Source organism: Electrophorus electricus, chromosome 5 (genome assembly GCF_041902795.1).
Source record: "Electrophorus electricus isolate QZ-2024a chromosome 5, ASM4190279v1, whole genome shotgun sequence".
Classification (NCBI taxonomy): domain Eukaryota; kingdom Metazoa; phylum Chordata; class Actinopteri; order Gymnotiformes; family Gymnotidae; genus Electrophorus; species Electrophorus electricus.
Genome location: NC_137501.1, coordinates 2,760,001 through 2,774,423, shown reverse-complemented (window position 1 = coordinate 2,774,423; position 14,423 = coordinate 2,760,001). Strand labels below are relative to the sequence as shown.

General features: G+C 38.9%; 4 protein-coding genes across 5 annotated transcripts in view; 1 reads left to right on the top strand and 3 right to left on the bottom strand.

The window, feature by feature from the left end:
• The first annotated feature begins 3,355 nt into the window (after positions 1 to 3,355).
• Positions 3,356 to 6,884, top strand: zbtb26 (zinc finger and BTB domain containing 26). Its single transcript, XM_027025552.3, has 2 exons — positions 3,356 to 3,567; positions 4,788 to 6,884. Exon 2 carries the CDS (start codon positions 4,795 to 4,797, stop codon positions 6,016 to 6,018), a length of 1,224 nt encoding a protein of 407 aa, XP_026881353.1. The 5' UTR covers positions 3,356 to 3,567; positions 4,788 to 4,794; the 3' UTR covers positions 6,019 to 6,884.
• Positions 6,366 to 8,430, bottom strand: zgc:101858 (3-oxoacyl-[acyl-carrier-protein] reductase FabG). The gene is made up of 8 exons (XM_027025551.3): positions 8,124 to 8,430; positions 7,788 to 7,958; positions 7,445 to 7,623; positions 7,222 to 7,315; positions 7,025 to 7,094; positions 6,877 to 6,913; positions 6,731 to 6,794; positions 6,366 to 6,594 (listed from the first exon to the last, which is right to left on the bottom strand). Exons 1-8 carry the CDS (start codon positions 8,145 to 8,147, stop codon positions 6,436 to 6,438), a joined length of 798 nt encoding a protein of 265 aa, XP_026881352.1. The 5' UTR covers positions 8,148 to 8,430; the 3' UTR covers positions 6,366 to 6,435.
• A 186-nt stretch (positions 8,431 to 8,616) lies between these two features.
• ppil3 (peptidylprolyl isomerase (cyclophilin)-like 3) lies at positions 8,617 to 10,343 on the bottom strand. The gene is made up of 6 exons (XM_027025549.3): positions 10,210 to 10,343; positions 9,888 to 9,962; positions 9,656 to 9,749; positions 9,494 to 9,561; positions 9,257 to 9,375; positions 8,617 to 8,950 (listed from the first exon to the last, which is right to left on the bottom strand). The coding sequence occupies exons 1-6, from the start codon at positions 10,210 to 10,212 to the stop codon at positions 8,824 to 8,826; spliced, it is 486 nt and encodes a 161-aa protein (XP_026881350.1). The 5' UTR covers positions 10,213 to 10,343; the 3' UTR covers positions 8,617 to 8,823.
• A 240-nt stretch (positions 10,344 to 10,583) lies between these two features.
• lrrc8ab (leucine rich repeat containing 8 VRAC subunit Ab) overlaps positions 10,584 to 14,423 on the bottom strand; it is a 7,318-nt gene continuing 3,478 nt past the window's right edge. For both annotated transcript variants that reach the window (XM_035530287.2, XM_081714992.1), the window contains exons 3-4: positions 13,868 to 14,423; positions 10,584 to 13,491 (exon numbers count right to left, since the gene is read on the bottom strand). The exon at positions 13,868 to 14,423 is cut by the window's right edge and continues 1,566 nt beyond it. In XM_035530287.2, coding sequence (XP_035386180.1) covers positions 13,216 to 13,491; positions 13,868 to 14,423 — 832 coding nt within the window. In that variant the 3' untranslated portion in view covers positions 10,584 to 13,215. The remainder of the gene's footprint in view (positions 13,492 to 13,867) is intronic.

The following is a 14,423-nucleotide window of genomic DNA, read 5'->3' as shown; positions in this document are numbered from 1 at the left end:
CTTTATATTCATATTCTACTGGCATACATATAAGCGCCTTCCATTGATGCTTCATTTACTCATTTCATTTCACACCGCTATGCCTACCACCCTATACACTTCACACAGCTACTATTTATACAGACTCCAAGCTAGTCTCCGTAATTAATCCCTCACTACCAGAGCATATACTTCTTTGCCTTATTCTGCACTTTTATGTAATAACTGTATATACATACCCTATACATATCCCCCTTCTCCCCGCCTTATATTTGTAGTTGCAATTTGCACAGCTGTAGAGCACCTGAGCCTGACAGAAGTATTTTAATGTGCAATTGTCTGTAACTTTCTGCACACATGGCAAACTTCAAACTTAAACACATCATCTCCACTTAAAAAGCATTAGGAAAATGAGTATTGAAAAATAAGAAAATGTTGACTCAAAATTATTATCAATAAATAAACAGCAAAATGATACTTTACTGATGTAAAACAGAAAGAAATGGTAGGCTGTATCTGATAGGCGGTGACAGCATTATAGTGTTAATGCAATAGATGGGCCTACAAACTTTAAACATCCTTTTAGTGCATTACATCAAGGAACACTCAATCTACAAAGACTGTAGCAAATTTGAAAACTTGCCGAAACACCCTCTTTCCCTTACACAGTGGCTTGCAACTATTATTATTGTTGTTGCTTCTGTTGCTAAATATTTTTAAAAATCTGTATATGCAGAGAGGTACCCTGTTTTCCCACCCCTGCTCAGAAAAACTCTGAATTGCATGTTCGATCAGTAGATCACTTTTATGGAATCTCAATGAGTATCCGGGCTCGTTTTCTAAATGCATATTAAGCCTAAATGTAGTCTAAAGAAAACTTTCAGTGGTGATTTAAAATCAGCACTGCAATTTTGTCCGTGACTTTAGGCTTATTTCATGCTTAATTCAACCAGACAGATATTTCCAAATATGATAAGCCACGTTCAGTGGAGACTGGAGAAGCTATCCTGTCATAAATAGCACCAAACTTTGAAGAACCTTCCAAGAGAGTTGGCCAAATTCACTGCTTACACTTGAGCTGAGGAGGCCTACTTTTTAGATAGCAATAGTTTCCATCAAGTAGCTTTCTAAACTTTAATTTGGGTATATAACTTTCTGAACAGTTCCGTGAATAGTCCTCGCTTTAATAATTACATTTTCGTAAGTTATTTTATGGAATTATGTTTTTATCTGATATGGGAGTGTGAGGACATGGCATAGGTACTTCCACTGTTCCTAGGATTGCACTTTTCTGCACATAGACCCATTCTGTCAGTAATAGAATCTGTTAAAGCCAGTCCTCCAGATTAAGGCACACAGGCCCTTGTACCCCTAGCACCACTGGGATATACTTTGCTTCCCTTCCACATTCTCTGTATTTTTCACTATAACATGCTTGTCTGTCTGTATCTGGAGATCTCAGAGGATCTTAGCAGTTGTTTTGTACCATTCTGTTTTCCTATTTAGATTTGGGGGTGTCCAGGCCACTTCCCCCCTTATGTTCCTGTACATGATTCCTTGGTTGTGTTTCTCAGCGTATCATGTCCCTAAATGTACTTCGCATCCTGTTACTAGGTGGTGAATTGTCTCTGTTTCTCCTTTGTTGCACAGTTTGCACCTTTGATCTTGACTGACATGATACATTCTTGCTTTGGTTTACCTTAGGCTCACTGCTGATTTTTGTGTTGTCATGTTTAGCACCTCTGTGCGGTCCTTCAGTCCTGCCCTTTCCTGTCATTGTTAGGATTACGTCAGCCACCTCTGTTACCTGTCAGTGGTACAGTCCATGGAGGGGCTTTTTCACCTATGGCAGCCTCTCTGTTTCCATGGTATCCACATCACATATCTATTTGAGACACTCTCATCAGCTCATCCTTAGCAACAATGGTTTGACTGTGCTAATGGATGCTTCATGTCTCATCTCAGACAGTGGATATATCTGTTTCTATGCCCAAAATACTCTAATATGGACATCAAATCCAAATCCTGTCCTGGATTTTGTAATCCCTTGTATCTGATTAAATTATTAATGTATCTGGTTGGCCAGTTCATTGACACACTTCTAGTTCTAGCCAAATGTAGGATGAGAAATCTGCAGTTCCTGGATCTTGTAATTTAAATACTGTTCTATGCACTTCCACCTTACTCTGGCTGGTGTACAGTCTTTGGATGTTTGATTAAGTCTTAAGGCATATTCCATCAAAATCCCATAAAGAGGACAACAAATATTTTTTTTAACAAAAACTTTGTGTTTCAAACCTTTCTCAGTTGCATTTGTACATTTCTCACGTCAAAATTGAAAAATCTCAAAACTACTTATTCAACCTCCACATCATCTAGTCAGTTGTGCAAATCCTAAGAGCAGTTTCTCATTTTTTTCAACAAACAGCAAATGAGAATGAACAATTCCCTTTTTTTGTTATATTATCAATTGCTTACATTTACAGCATTTGGCTGATGCTTTTGTCCAAAGCAACTCACAATTAGGACTGAGTATAATTTTAAACAATTGAGGGTTAAGGGCATTGCTCAGGGGCCCAACAATGGCAACAGTAGGGCTTGAACTGGCAATGCTCTAAATACTAGTCATGTACCTTAGCCACTGAGCTACAGCTTATGAACAATATTACCTCCCAAACCATCTAGGTATTAGTTTATTGCACAAGTCATTACATTCAAAAGTGTTGAACCAGTTGTCATAGTCTGGCAAGCATATTTTATACTTTTCTATTAGACTTTCTTTGGTAAATGTCTCTTGAATTTGATCTCATGTGACCCTTGACTTTTACTTATGAAGAGGAATGTGTGTATGAAAGGGAGTGTGTGTATGAAGGGGACTGTGTGTATGCAGTGTATATACTGTACAGCAGCCTTGGCTTTCTTTTGTGTAATGACATGGTCTGACAATAAATTACAGTACAAGAAGTAAAAGTATAAATGTGAATACTGTCCAGTCTTCTATATACAATAATGTGTAACTGTACTGCTGAAATTGTTATATTCTATACCGAAAGGTTGCTGCCTTGTGCGTTTTCCAACAAGTTGGACTATCTTGTTAACAAACGGACTTGATTTTTCCACTGCAAAGAGGCACAATATCTTGCAACATATTCAGATGAAGGATTATTATTATTATTATTAGGAAAGAAATTATTACATTTAATGAATGGTGTTACTAAAGTTGGGAAAATAATTAACAAATAAATAAAATGAGGGAACAAATAAGCAACTTTTTGCTGATGGTTTACCTGGAGCCATAAGGGCTCCATAGATGTCGTTTTTATGATACTGCCCCCTTGTGCAAATCTAGTCTAGTTTAAATAATACAGAACATGCTAGAAAAATGCTGTAACACGGTTAAACCAACTTCATTATCGGTCGCTTTCCTCCTGTTGTCCACATAAAACAAACTTAGACATCATCTATACGGAGAAATTAAAAGAAATGTTAGGAGCGCCCTAGCTCCTCTTGAGACGACCCCCTCCCGGCTTTAGGCGACCCCTCCAAAGAGTATGAAGAGAGAAGGCTGTTCACTCCCCAAACCAAACGGTTAGCCCGCTTAACTTAAACCTTCCTTGGTGTGACAGGTTGCTCTTATTTTTTGTTTTCACTGGCTTGCGACGCATCCGAAATTCACGTCCAGCCGTTGTTTACCTAGTGGGTGTAGTGGCAAAATTAGCTTGCTTTTCTAGCTAGCTAACGTTTAATGTAGCTATCTTAGCTAGCCAAGTTACGGTATTGCGGACTTTTTTAAACAGCAATTTTATACCTTGCCACCTGTATGTGTTAAATTGCCGATCTTTTACATCCATTAAGTGTAATATTCTACGTTATTGTGGAAACACGTTTATAAACATGCGATTTGATTTGATAAGCTGGGATAAGCTTGATTTTGCTTGTTTTGGTCTGGTTCTTTGTCTCACGTTAGCAGTGACCATATTACCTTTACCTGAAATCGTCTAAATTAGTTGGGTTAGGTTAGATAGATTTTATATTAGATGGGTTAGATAGCTATCTACTGTTATCAGCTAGCTAGATATCTGCTGTTCTAACTTGTCTGTTATTTTACCAACAACGTTGCTAACCTAGCTAGCATTACTGAACACATAGTCGGCCACATCCTTAGAAAAGGCTCCAAAAACAAATAGCGAGTGACTCGTTTGGAAATGTGACAAGGTTTATCAAATAAATCACATTTCCAACACAGCCAGTTGTTTTTAAAATGACACTTTCAGATGTAAAACAGCAGTGCTAAGAATATTCGTTTCTTAGAAGAAATATGTTAACGCTAATCGTTTGCAGGGTGTGTAAATAAAAATATAGCACTTTGGGTAGCGACTACAATTAAACCATTTTTTTGGACGACATGAAAGATGGTCAAAACTGCAAGTTTTATAAACACAACATTTAAACGTCTGCTAGGAAGACAACTTCTAGGTTGAAAGTGTAGAATGAACGGCATGTTTATGTATGCCATTCATTTCCTATGATTGTAGCAGAAGCAGAAATAATTAATTACAAGAATACGGAAGCTTTATAACCGCACAACACTTGAAAAGTGTATGAAAAGCTCTGATGAGGACTGAGGGTTTTTCCTTGGAATTATATGGAGGTAGTGAAGTTACCGTAGTTAGTATAATGTTCATGTTGCTGTTATAAGACAAATTCAACTCAGAAGAAAACAAAAATATAGATATTAAACTCATGTGAGCATAATTAATGTAACAGAAAATCTTATTTCACTGGATAATTAGCATGCTCTTTCTCAGGTGAACCATGGCACAAGAGGGAGTTATTCTACAATTTAGTTTTTCTACATTCGGAGACTCCATGCTACAGAAGATGGACTCTCTTCGAAGGGACAGACGTTTCTGTGATGTCATCATCCATATCAATGACCTAGAGATTCCTGGCCACAAAGTTGTATTTGCTGCCGGCTCACCATTCCTAAGAGACCAGTTTTTCCTTCAGGACTCTCACGAAGTGGAGATATCCACGCTGCAGGATGCAGAGATTGGGCGGAGGCTGCTTCTGTCTTGCTATACAGGGACACTTGAGTTCCCAGAGTTGGAACTGGTGCACTATCTGACGGTTGCCAGTTTCCTCCAGATGGGTCATATTGTGGAGCAGTGTACACAGGCCCTGAATAAGTTTATTAAGCCTCACAAAGTCGAGGACCCCCATCACACTCAGCCTCCTTCCAGCGTCAACACACAGCAGCGAGAATCACCAATTATTGAGACTGTCTATGACGATGATGAAGAGGGCGAGAATGACCTTGAAGACGATGATGATGTGATTGTTGAACCCAGGTCTCCCCCCAATTTTAGGAATTCTCAAAGGAAAGGCCCAGGAGAAGAGAGCCCCATCAACATCATTAAGGTGGAGTCTGTCGATGACCGAATGCAGGAGATGTCTGACGGCTTCCAGGGGCGCTCTTCCCGTTCTCCTGCCCTGCACTCCCCGGAGCCGCAGCACTCCCTCATCAACTCGACCGTAGAGACGCGCCCCACTGAAATGGCCCCCAACTCCGTGCTCGAGTACCCGCTCTCGTCACCCGGCACCAGTGGCTTGGGCAAGGAGAACCTGTGGAGCTGCTCGCGCAGCACCGACAAAGGTATGTCGTGGTGCCACCAGTGCCCAAAGTGTGCGCGCGTCTTCCGCCAGCTGGAGAACTATGCCAACCACCTGAAGATGCACAAGCTGTTCATGTGCCTGCTCTGTGGTAAGACATTCACGCAGAAGGGCAACCTGCACCGGCACATGCGAGTACATGCCGGCATCAAGCCGTTCCAGTGCAAGATCTGCGGCAAGACGTTCACACAGAAGTGCTCTCTGCTGGACCACCTGAACCTGCACAGCGGAGACAAGCCACATCGCTGCAACTACTGTGACATGGTGTTCGCGCACAAGCCTGTGCTCCGTAAACACCTGAAGCAGGTCCATGGAAAGAACAGCTTTGACAATGCCAACGAAGGCAACCTGCTTGAAGGGTTTTAAACCTCTGAAGACTGCCCAGACTAAAAACTTTTGTAAAGACTTTGGAGGACTGCAAATTGTCTTGTACATAGAGCACAAGTGCTGTATGCAAAGCAATGGTTGATATGCACCATTATGTTAACTATGTGTCTCTGTACTGTTGTCTGACTGATAACTTGTACTGTATTCAAATGCTGCTGTGTTATAGTAATTTTAAACAATGGGTTTCTGTCTTAGAAAAAAAATCTATTTACTCTGAACAGATTCTCTTTTTACTTGGATAACATCGACATACGTATGAAACTTTCAATCTTTAAAAAAAAAATTTTAATTAAGGGGGGGGGGGGGGGGGAATCAATAAACTTGACTTTAAATGCAATCTATTTATTTATTTCATTTTCATCCACCAAACACGACCGGGCTTCTTAGCTTCGAGCCCTACCGGGGGCACATGGCATGGCGGCCCCCGTCCACTGGGAGATTCACCCCTGTAATGTAGGTCGCAGCATCTGATGCTAGGAAGGCAATTGCATGAGCCACTTCCTCCACCTCACCTGGTCTGCCGAGGGCATGGGTGACCTTACACTTCTCAAGGAACTAGAGTATCACAAACGATATGAAGATATGTAAAAAAAAAATTAAAAAAAATGCAAATGTATTTTAACATCCTTGGAGAAAACATGCCCTAGGGATGTTATGAAGAGCCACTGTAAAGGTCTTAAATGTGTGTTACCTGTTTATACTGTTCTTCATCTAATCCTGCACGCTTGTGAACCTCTGTAATAATGACTCCTGGGCTATAAAACAAATGTCCCAACAGTAATGCTTAAAAGCTATACCTTGTGTAGCTTTAATAACAAACCACAACATTAAACTTACCAAACTGAGTTGACCCGTACTTGCTTTGATGCCAGCTCTGTAAAATGTATTGGGTTAAAAAAAAACAAACACACACAATATAATAACCTAAACTTAACTGCACATTCTGAGGCAATCTTGTGGGTTTAATTAGAAAAGGCTCTCTCACCAAGTGCTACACAGCGTGTAAACTGGTCTATGGCTGACTTGGACATACAGTAAGCAAGCACTCCAGGAAACTACAGCAAAGAAAAGTGCAAATCTCAGAACAACTGCAAGACATTTCACCATTTGGAACACACAAAAAAGATACCTAGTGCACATGGGCTATTTAAAACCAGTTTATGATGAAAATTTCATACTCACTGATCTTTGGCCATTTACACTGGACACATTTACGATAGAGCCCTTCGTCTTAATCAGGTGTGGCACGCAGAGGTAAGTCAAGTGATACACTGATCTGAAACCCACATTCAGATTATGCTTTTACAAGAATACTGCTCAGTAGTGGGTAACAAACTGTTCAACAAAATGGTTAAACAGATTTGCTCATTCAATAGGCAGCACAAGAACACATGTTAATTCTTACCTCACATTGACATTCATCACCTTATCATACTGTGCCAGGTCCGTTGTCTCTATAGAACCCATGGCAAGGATTCCTGCACTATTGACGAGGACATCCAGCCGTCCAAAGTGGGCAACTGTCTGTTCAACTGTCTTCTTCACTGTGGTCTCATCGGTCAAGTCGCCTGGCACCAGGAGCGGCTGCAGAAATACGCACGTCAGCTCATTTAAAACTTATGCACGCCTTCTTAACTAACCTTAGCATTTGCCACAACGACCAACGGGCAGCCAAAGTAGCATACTCTATCATAGCTTTCCACAATGTGACTACCATATCGCTTGATTTGAGATTTTCAACTACCAACCTTGCAGGCACCACAGTCTTCGCATTCCCTGGCCACTTTGGCGAGGTTGTTGACGTCGCGACCGTTCAGCGCCAGCCGGGCTCCGAGTCTAGCGAAGAGCACCGCGGCGCCAGCTCCGATCCCCGAACTTGCTCCAGTAATTAATGTGACCTTGTCCTTCAAGGAACTGACCTGTTTACATTCACATTTATATTTACCCGAACAAATGCCATGCACGTTGAAACGTCAGATACATTACGATGCTATAAATTCTGCATTTGATCCAATCCCCCCCCGCCCCCAAAACAACACATTATCAATGACGCCAGTGTTGGTTTGCATATAATTTGAACTTACTTTAAAAGCGTCCGAAGATGCCATTGGAAATTTTAATACTTTTATTGAACGTTTGGCTACTATTGTTCACCTTCTAGGATAAAAGTTGGATAGCTAAACAAGCCACTCTTCGACGTGACTAAGGGTTGCACCTTAACGCTCTCAGATCTGGAAGTATTTGATTTGCGATTTATATAACACACCTGAGCGTTTGGAAATAACTTACGGATTACTAATATACCAGTTATTTACAGTTCTACACAAAATTCCACTAAATCTTGATATAGTATAGCAGACTTTAAAAAAAAAAAATTATTCTTAACATTTCCGCTCCGAATGAAAATGTCAAAATATAAGTACCCCAACACCTATACACGTTCGGGAAAGAAATTGAACGCAGGAAATGTTTCTGGTTGTAAGGACCAGTATTAGATTTATACTGTATGGAACAGGTTATTTCTTTATTTCATGAAGTATACTGAACATTATCAGAGAATAACCAAGCCATTGTCAATTTATATAAAAATCAATTTAATTGTAACATACAAGGATGCACACTCTTTTAATTAATCGCAGTTTTAAAAGAGAAAAAAAACAAAACAGAAATCAACAGAAGAAACAAGATAAAAATATAAAAAGTGTTCTATACAAACATTTTCACAAGTATACCATTATACAAGGGTATTACAATTGGGCATGTACAAACTAAAGAGGAAGACCTTTAACTCGCAAAAGGATTTGCGTGAACAGTGACATCCTTAATGTGGACATCGTTCAAGGGACGAAAGGTTTTGCCATTAACAGGGAGTTTCTCCAATTCATCCAGGGTTTCCAAGCCATCTATTATCCTACACAAACAAACCAACATTGATTAGCTGTTTTTATGTAGAAATAGCTAATTTTATTGTATGCTAGTATGATGACAATAAATACTTCTTAAATATCAAAATATGGGCAGGCCAAAAAAAATCACAGAGCAGGTCAAACTATTATGCAAGGATCAAATACTAGTTTATGCACTGATAAAAGTCAGAACTTTCACATTAATTTTAAATGCTAAGATGTATGTATAACTGCTTCTGTCGCTGTAGTTTTGAAATAGCCTTGGAAAACACTCAACAAACAGCTCACAAAAGCACACACATCAGACTTACTTTCCAAACACAGTGTATTTCATATCCAAGTGGGGCTGTTTTCCATATGTGAAGTAAAACTGAGATGCACTGGTGTTCGGTCCATTGTTTGCCATTGCAACCACACCTCTGACATTATGCTGCACAAAAATTAAATGAGTGAATTTAGACTAACTAAATAAATAAATGAATAAAAGATAAACATATGAACTGACAAATTATTTTAAAAGGTTTTTTTGTTTCTTAAACCTTTCTTACTTTTAGATGTTCGCTAAATTCATCTTCAAATTTCCTCCCCCAAATACTTGTTCCTCCTTTCCCTGTGCCTTGTTTATAATAAATCAAAGTAAAAAGTAACTTCAAGACACGAGGTCCAATGATGAATTTAAATAAAAAAAATGGGATTACTCGAACTTTTACCTGTAGGGTCCCCTGTTTGAACCATAAACCCTTTTATGTTTCGATGAAAAATGCAGCCATTATAAAACCCACTTGCACATAATGCAAGAAAATTCTGCAAGCAGAGAAAAATCTTTAGTGCTTATATGACACAGTGCATTATCTACAATGAGTTATCTGAGCTGAGACAGACAACCGAATGGCATCTCACAGACACTAGATGATTATCATTTGTTTAACAAATAGCTTTCACCTCACAGGACTTCGGTGCCCGCTCACAGAACAGTTCGATTTTTAAATCCCCAAGGTCTGTATGCAGAGTGACAGCCTAGAAAAACGACGATCGGTCTTCATTACATATCATCACAGTTGCTTACCAATGCTAGACACTGGTTATTCAAAGAGCCGATAGTAATAAGCAGTAGCCAGATTGCTAACCTAACCTAGCTGCCTCAACAGTTGTGGCAATATATTCCTTTTTCTATGAACCTAACATACATTTTATGTTCTACTGGCCTGTATAGAAAGTTAACATCGCTATCTACAATTCATACTATGATGAAAACTGCACTTACCATTTTAAGACGGTGCAAATAATTGTCTTGGAAACGAGTTTACTTATTTTAAACCAATGCAAAAGTCGAACATGCCGGTGTAAGTGCTTCGTAAAAATAGGTTGTATGGAAACGATACCGGTAAAGGATGGTTCCTATTCTTTTTCGTGAACGCTTAAGTGCGACGAAAGCTGACTATCGCCTCTATGTGGTACCCTAATTCAAGAATCCTATTCAACCAGTGTGGGATTGAAGGTACATTCATAGTGGGAAATGGTAGTTTAAAGAAATGACACCACCTCAATAATGGCAAACATAATAGCTCTAATCCTAACAAATGTCTAATAGAATAATTTCGTTAAAATGAAAATAATAGGAAACAATGGATTCAAACATTACATTTTGGGTTTATTGATATTTAGGCTAAGGACACAACAAAATTCCTTGAAATGACAAAAAGATGGAGAAATACTTTGACATATCCTTAAAGACCCACACACTGATGACACACAAAAAAGAGAGAAACATTTAACCTACTAGAAAGCAATACTGTCACAACACTAGCCACTAATTTACAGCTCCAAATGCTGCTGTTTTGGCACCAACATAAAAGACCTTTCATAACTCAGTCCTAACAACACAAAAAGATGGCACACAGAAGTTTTTCAGCGAGCACAATGCATCTGAAGGCGATGCGGTGGCATGTTGAAGTAAGAAACTAAAAGAAATCAAAAATACTTTTTGACTGGTCCTAGGCAGCAATGTCTGAAACAAAGTGGCTTAAGTAATACTGAACAAGAAATTATATTGCTTATAGTCATCTAGGCAAGTTGTTTAATGGAAGTGTAAAATGTAATATATTCAGAAGCCAAAGTTCAGAGTTTTTGAAGTTGCAGATATGTTACATTTACATTTGTTAAATGTATAAATGAACAGATCAACCTCATAGTACTACCATGTAGCTTTTTCCCCTAGACTTTATAAAGCCATTCTGGAGCCAAAAACATTTTTTCCTTTAGCTTACTTTATGACTTAATGCACTTCACTACATTTATGCATTTTAGCAACTAGCAACAATTTTACTACATCAAATTAAGCAAACTATAGTCCATTGGCAATGTTAGTTATTGGTCAGTAGTTAGCAATGGGTGAACACAATAGTTTGTACAAAACATTAACTGTTAAAAAACAAATACAAATTTCATTTAAATAACAGCAAAGTAATAAATGATGCATTAGAAAATGTATTATATATTCCTTTAAATAAATATTTTCAATATACTTGAAATTAAAGTCTGTACAAAGTTGAGTGGAATTTACCTGAGTAAAACATTAAGCTCTTGGAAGAAAAGCATAGAGGGAAATCATGTCCAAAATAAATCAGTACTGAGGTAACATATGAGCTGAAGAAATGTTCTGAAACAGCTTGGCCAGTTTGAGAATCGCCTTTGGAATGCCAGTACAGCTTAAGAAGATCAACTCAACCTTGGTGTTAATCACAGACATGTCTGAAATACTCTGAAATATGTTTCATGTGAAAATCAACATCAAATGCTTCAACTGTGCATTGCCCAACATTTATGATTGTCTCATTAGCAGTGCACTGTTATTAAATATTAAAATAAATGTCTGATGGTATTAAGTGTAATGTTATGGGGACAACACACCACCCAACGTGAACTCTACTGCTTGTCCTTCAGAGTAACATCAAGCATTAACACAGCCTAACAGAAAAAGTGAACCTTTGGCTGAAAATAACAAATGTTTCCTATTAGTAGTTTACACCAAGTACACTGGTGGAAGTAAGGTGCTGACGCATTATGAAAGGTAACTCAGAATATAGATAAGTAGTTTTTGCTTTGCAAGAAATCATGTTTCTATAAATGCTTAATATATAAGCAAATGTCTATATGACTCCTGATGGCATTTTCAATGTGCTCATTTGTGTGCATTAAATCAAGTGTTGTAAACATGCAAAATAACAAAAATAACAGTACATTTGGAAAAATGTCTCAGATACACATACACACAAAGAAATCTGTGATTTCAGTACAAGAGACAACACACACAAGATATGGCAACACAAATATTAGTTGTGTGTGACTCCTACATTTTGATAAACAATGGGTTTCACTGACAGAACAACTGAGTGCACTAAATACAGGACTAAATGTTTTACCCTGCAGTACATTGTCCTCCCAGACAACAACAACAACAACAAAAAAACCAGTATTTTACACACTTAACATCTGCTGTCCAACCTGTTGCTAAAAATGTCTCTTTAGTTAATTAGTGCTAAAAGAGACGTCATACTAGTGTACACATGTACACACATCCACAAAACTAACTACTTTCAGTTCTTTCCATGCAATGAGTAACATAATGAACGAGTAATAACTCTCAGTAACATATGTTTAAGTGTTATTTCCTTCACAAAGACATTGTTTTTACAAATTGTACAACTGTAACTGTGACTGAACAACAACTATGTTTTTGGTTCAATTAAAACATGCTATTTCCTCCTGGAGAATTAGTGTTTTTTTTAAATAGTTTAGCTCTGCCATGTTAAAGAACTAAATTCCTATTTAAATGTGGAAATCTTTTCCAAACAGTCAACCATAAAGTGCTCATGACAAACCAGCTCACAATACTGTAAATGTGCACACTTGACTAACTTTGAATGTTAACTCACCACTGCACAGCATATTATAATTAAGGCAAAGATGTTCTGCACTTCCCAGATTGGTTTTTCCAGTCTACCTCTTCTAAACCAAGAGACAGCACTCAGATCAAAGAGCTGTTGGGGTTTACATACAGCTTCATTTAATCCCACAAGGAGTATGCATAACACAGCCCATTACTTCTACAAGATATAAATAATTGTTGATTTGGGTCTGAGAGAACCAACACCCACAGCACTAAATACAACTAGGTAACACGTCAGGTGTTACCCGAGTGCCATTTTACTCTGAACTGCTCCGTGTTCTAACCTGTGGGAATGCCTTCATGCTCATTTGCCTGGTGGCCTCAAGCTGCTTCTTTATCAGTTCTCCAAAACTGCTCCTTGACTTCTGTGGGCAGAGTGTTGAAAACAACCTCCTCAACGAAGAGGCCCGAGCGCTTCAGCAGGCGACACTCCCCCAGCTCCACGGGCAGGCCCTCCAGCCGGTTGCCCCGGAGCTCGAGCTGGGTCAGGCTGGTCAGCTCCCCAAAGCGAGAGGGCAGGGAGAGTAGGCAGTTGTTACCCAGGTTCAGCGTTCGCAGCTTCTTACACTGAAATAGCTCGGGAGGAAGCTTCTCAATCTGGTAGAGAGAAAAAGGGAAAAAAGATTTTATTGAACACTATAACTATAGAAAATACACATATACATTCAGTATAAAAACAAATGTTAGGTTTTATCTTAATAAAATTGTTAAAAATGGCTGTAACATGAATAACACAAAACTCTCATATTCAAAAGGCATTATTACTATGATGTTATTTAGGGACAGCCAAGAGACAGATTCAGGGATAGCCAAGAGGCAGATCTGTTTTTTGAAGCTGCAGACAATGTGTGTTAAATGTTTAAATCATAGTAACCAGTGTAGCAAATTACTAGAATAAATTTTACTATGTTGATGATAGTCTGTCGGATCAATAGGAGGCAGGACACCTTAGAATGCATGCTTATAAACTCACTCTGTTGGCAGTAACAGCAAAATACTGAAGATTCTGAAGATGTCCAATGTCAGCAGGGATGTCTGTGAGATTGTTGTGACTTAAGTCGAGATATCTCAGCTTGCGACAGAAAAACAGCTGACTTGGCATTTTTTCGATCTTGTTTCGGTTCAAGTAGAGGCGCTCCAGGTTGGTCAGTGTGCCTATTTGGAGGGGGATGTAGGCAATCTGGTTGTACCACAGCTTCAGGCAGACAAGTCTATGGAGATGCTGGAAGCTAATTATCTCCTCAATGGTCTTCAGATTGTTGTCCTTCAGGTCGATCTCCTGCAGGTTGTGGAGGCTAAAAATAGAATGAGGGATGCGCTCAAGGTCACAGCGAAGAAGCTCCAGCTCAGTCAGGTTGACCATCTTCTTCAAGCTATTGAGAACCATCAACCTGGTGCCTTCGTTGTTGATGGACAGTTTCTGCAGGTGCATTCCAACGTCAGTCACCACTTGTGGCAGCTTAGTCAGATTGCTTTTCAGCCGAAGAACTTTGAGTCGTTTCAGCTCTCGTAGACCATCAATCACAATA

Bases quoted from the DNA above. Each gene is read 5' to 3' on its own strand.
- zbtb26 (XM_027025552.3), top strand. From the start codon at position 4,795: ATGGCACAAGAGGGAGTTATTCTACAATTTAGTTTTTCTACATTCGGA.
- zgc:101858 (XM_027025551.3), bottom strand. From the start codon at position 8,147: ATGGCATCTTCGGACGCTTTTAAA. The intron at 7,959-8,123 runs GTAAGTTCAAAT...GAATGTAAACAG, and splicing joins CATCTTCGGACGCTTTTAAA to GTCAGTTCCTTGAAGGACAA. The intron at 7,624-7,787 runs GTTGGTAGTTGA...GTATTTCTGCAG, and splicing joins AAGACTGTGGTGCCTGCAAG to CCGCTCCTGGTGCCAGGCGA.
- ppil3 (XM_027025549.3), bottom strand. The intron at 9,562-9,655 runs GTAAAAGTTCGA...ATTATAAACAAG, and splicing joins TCAAACAGGGGACCCTACAG to GCACAGGGAAAGGAGGAACA. The intron at 9,376-9,493 runs GTAAGAAAGGTT...ATTTTTGTGCAG, and splicing joins AATTTAGCGAACATCTAAAA to CATAATGTCAGAGGTGTGGT.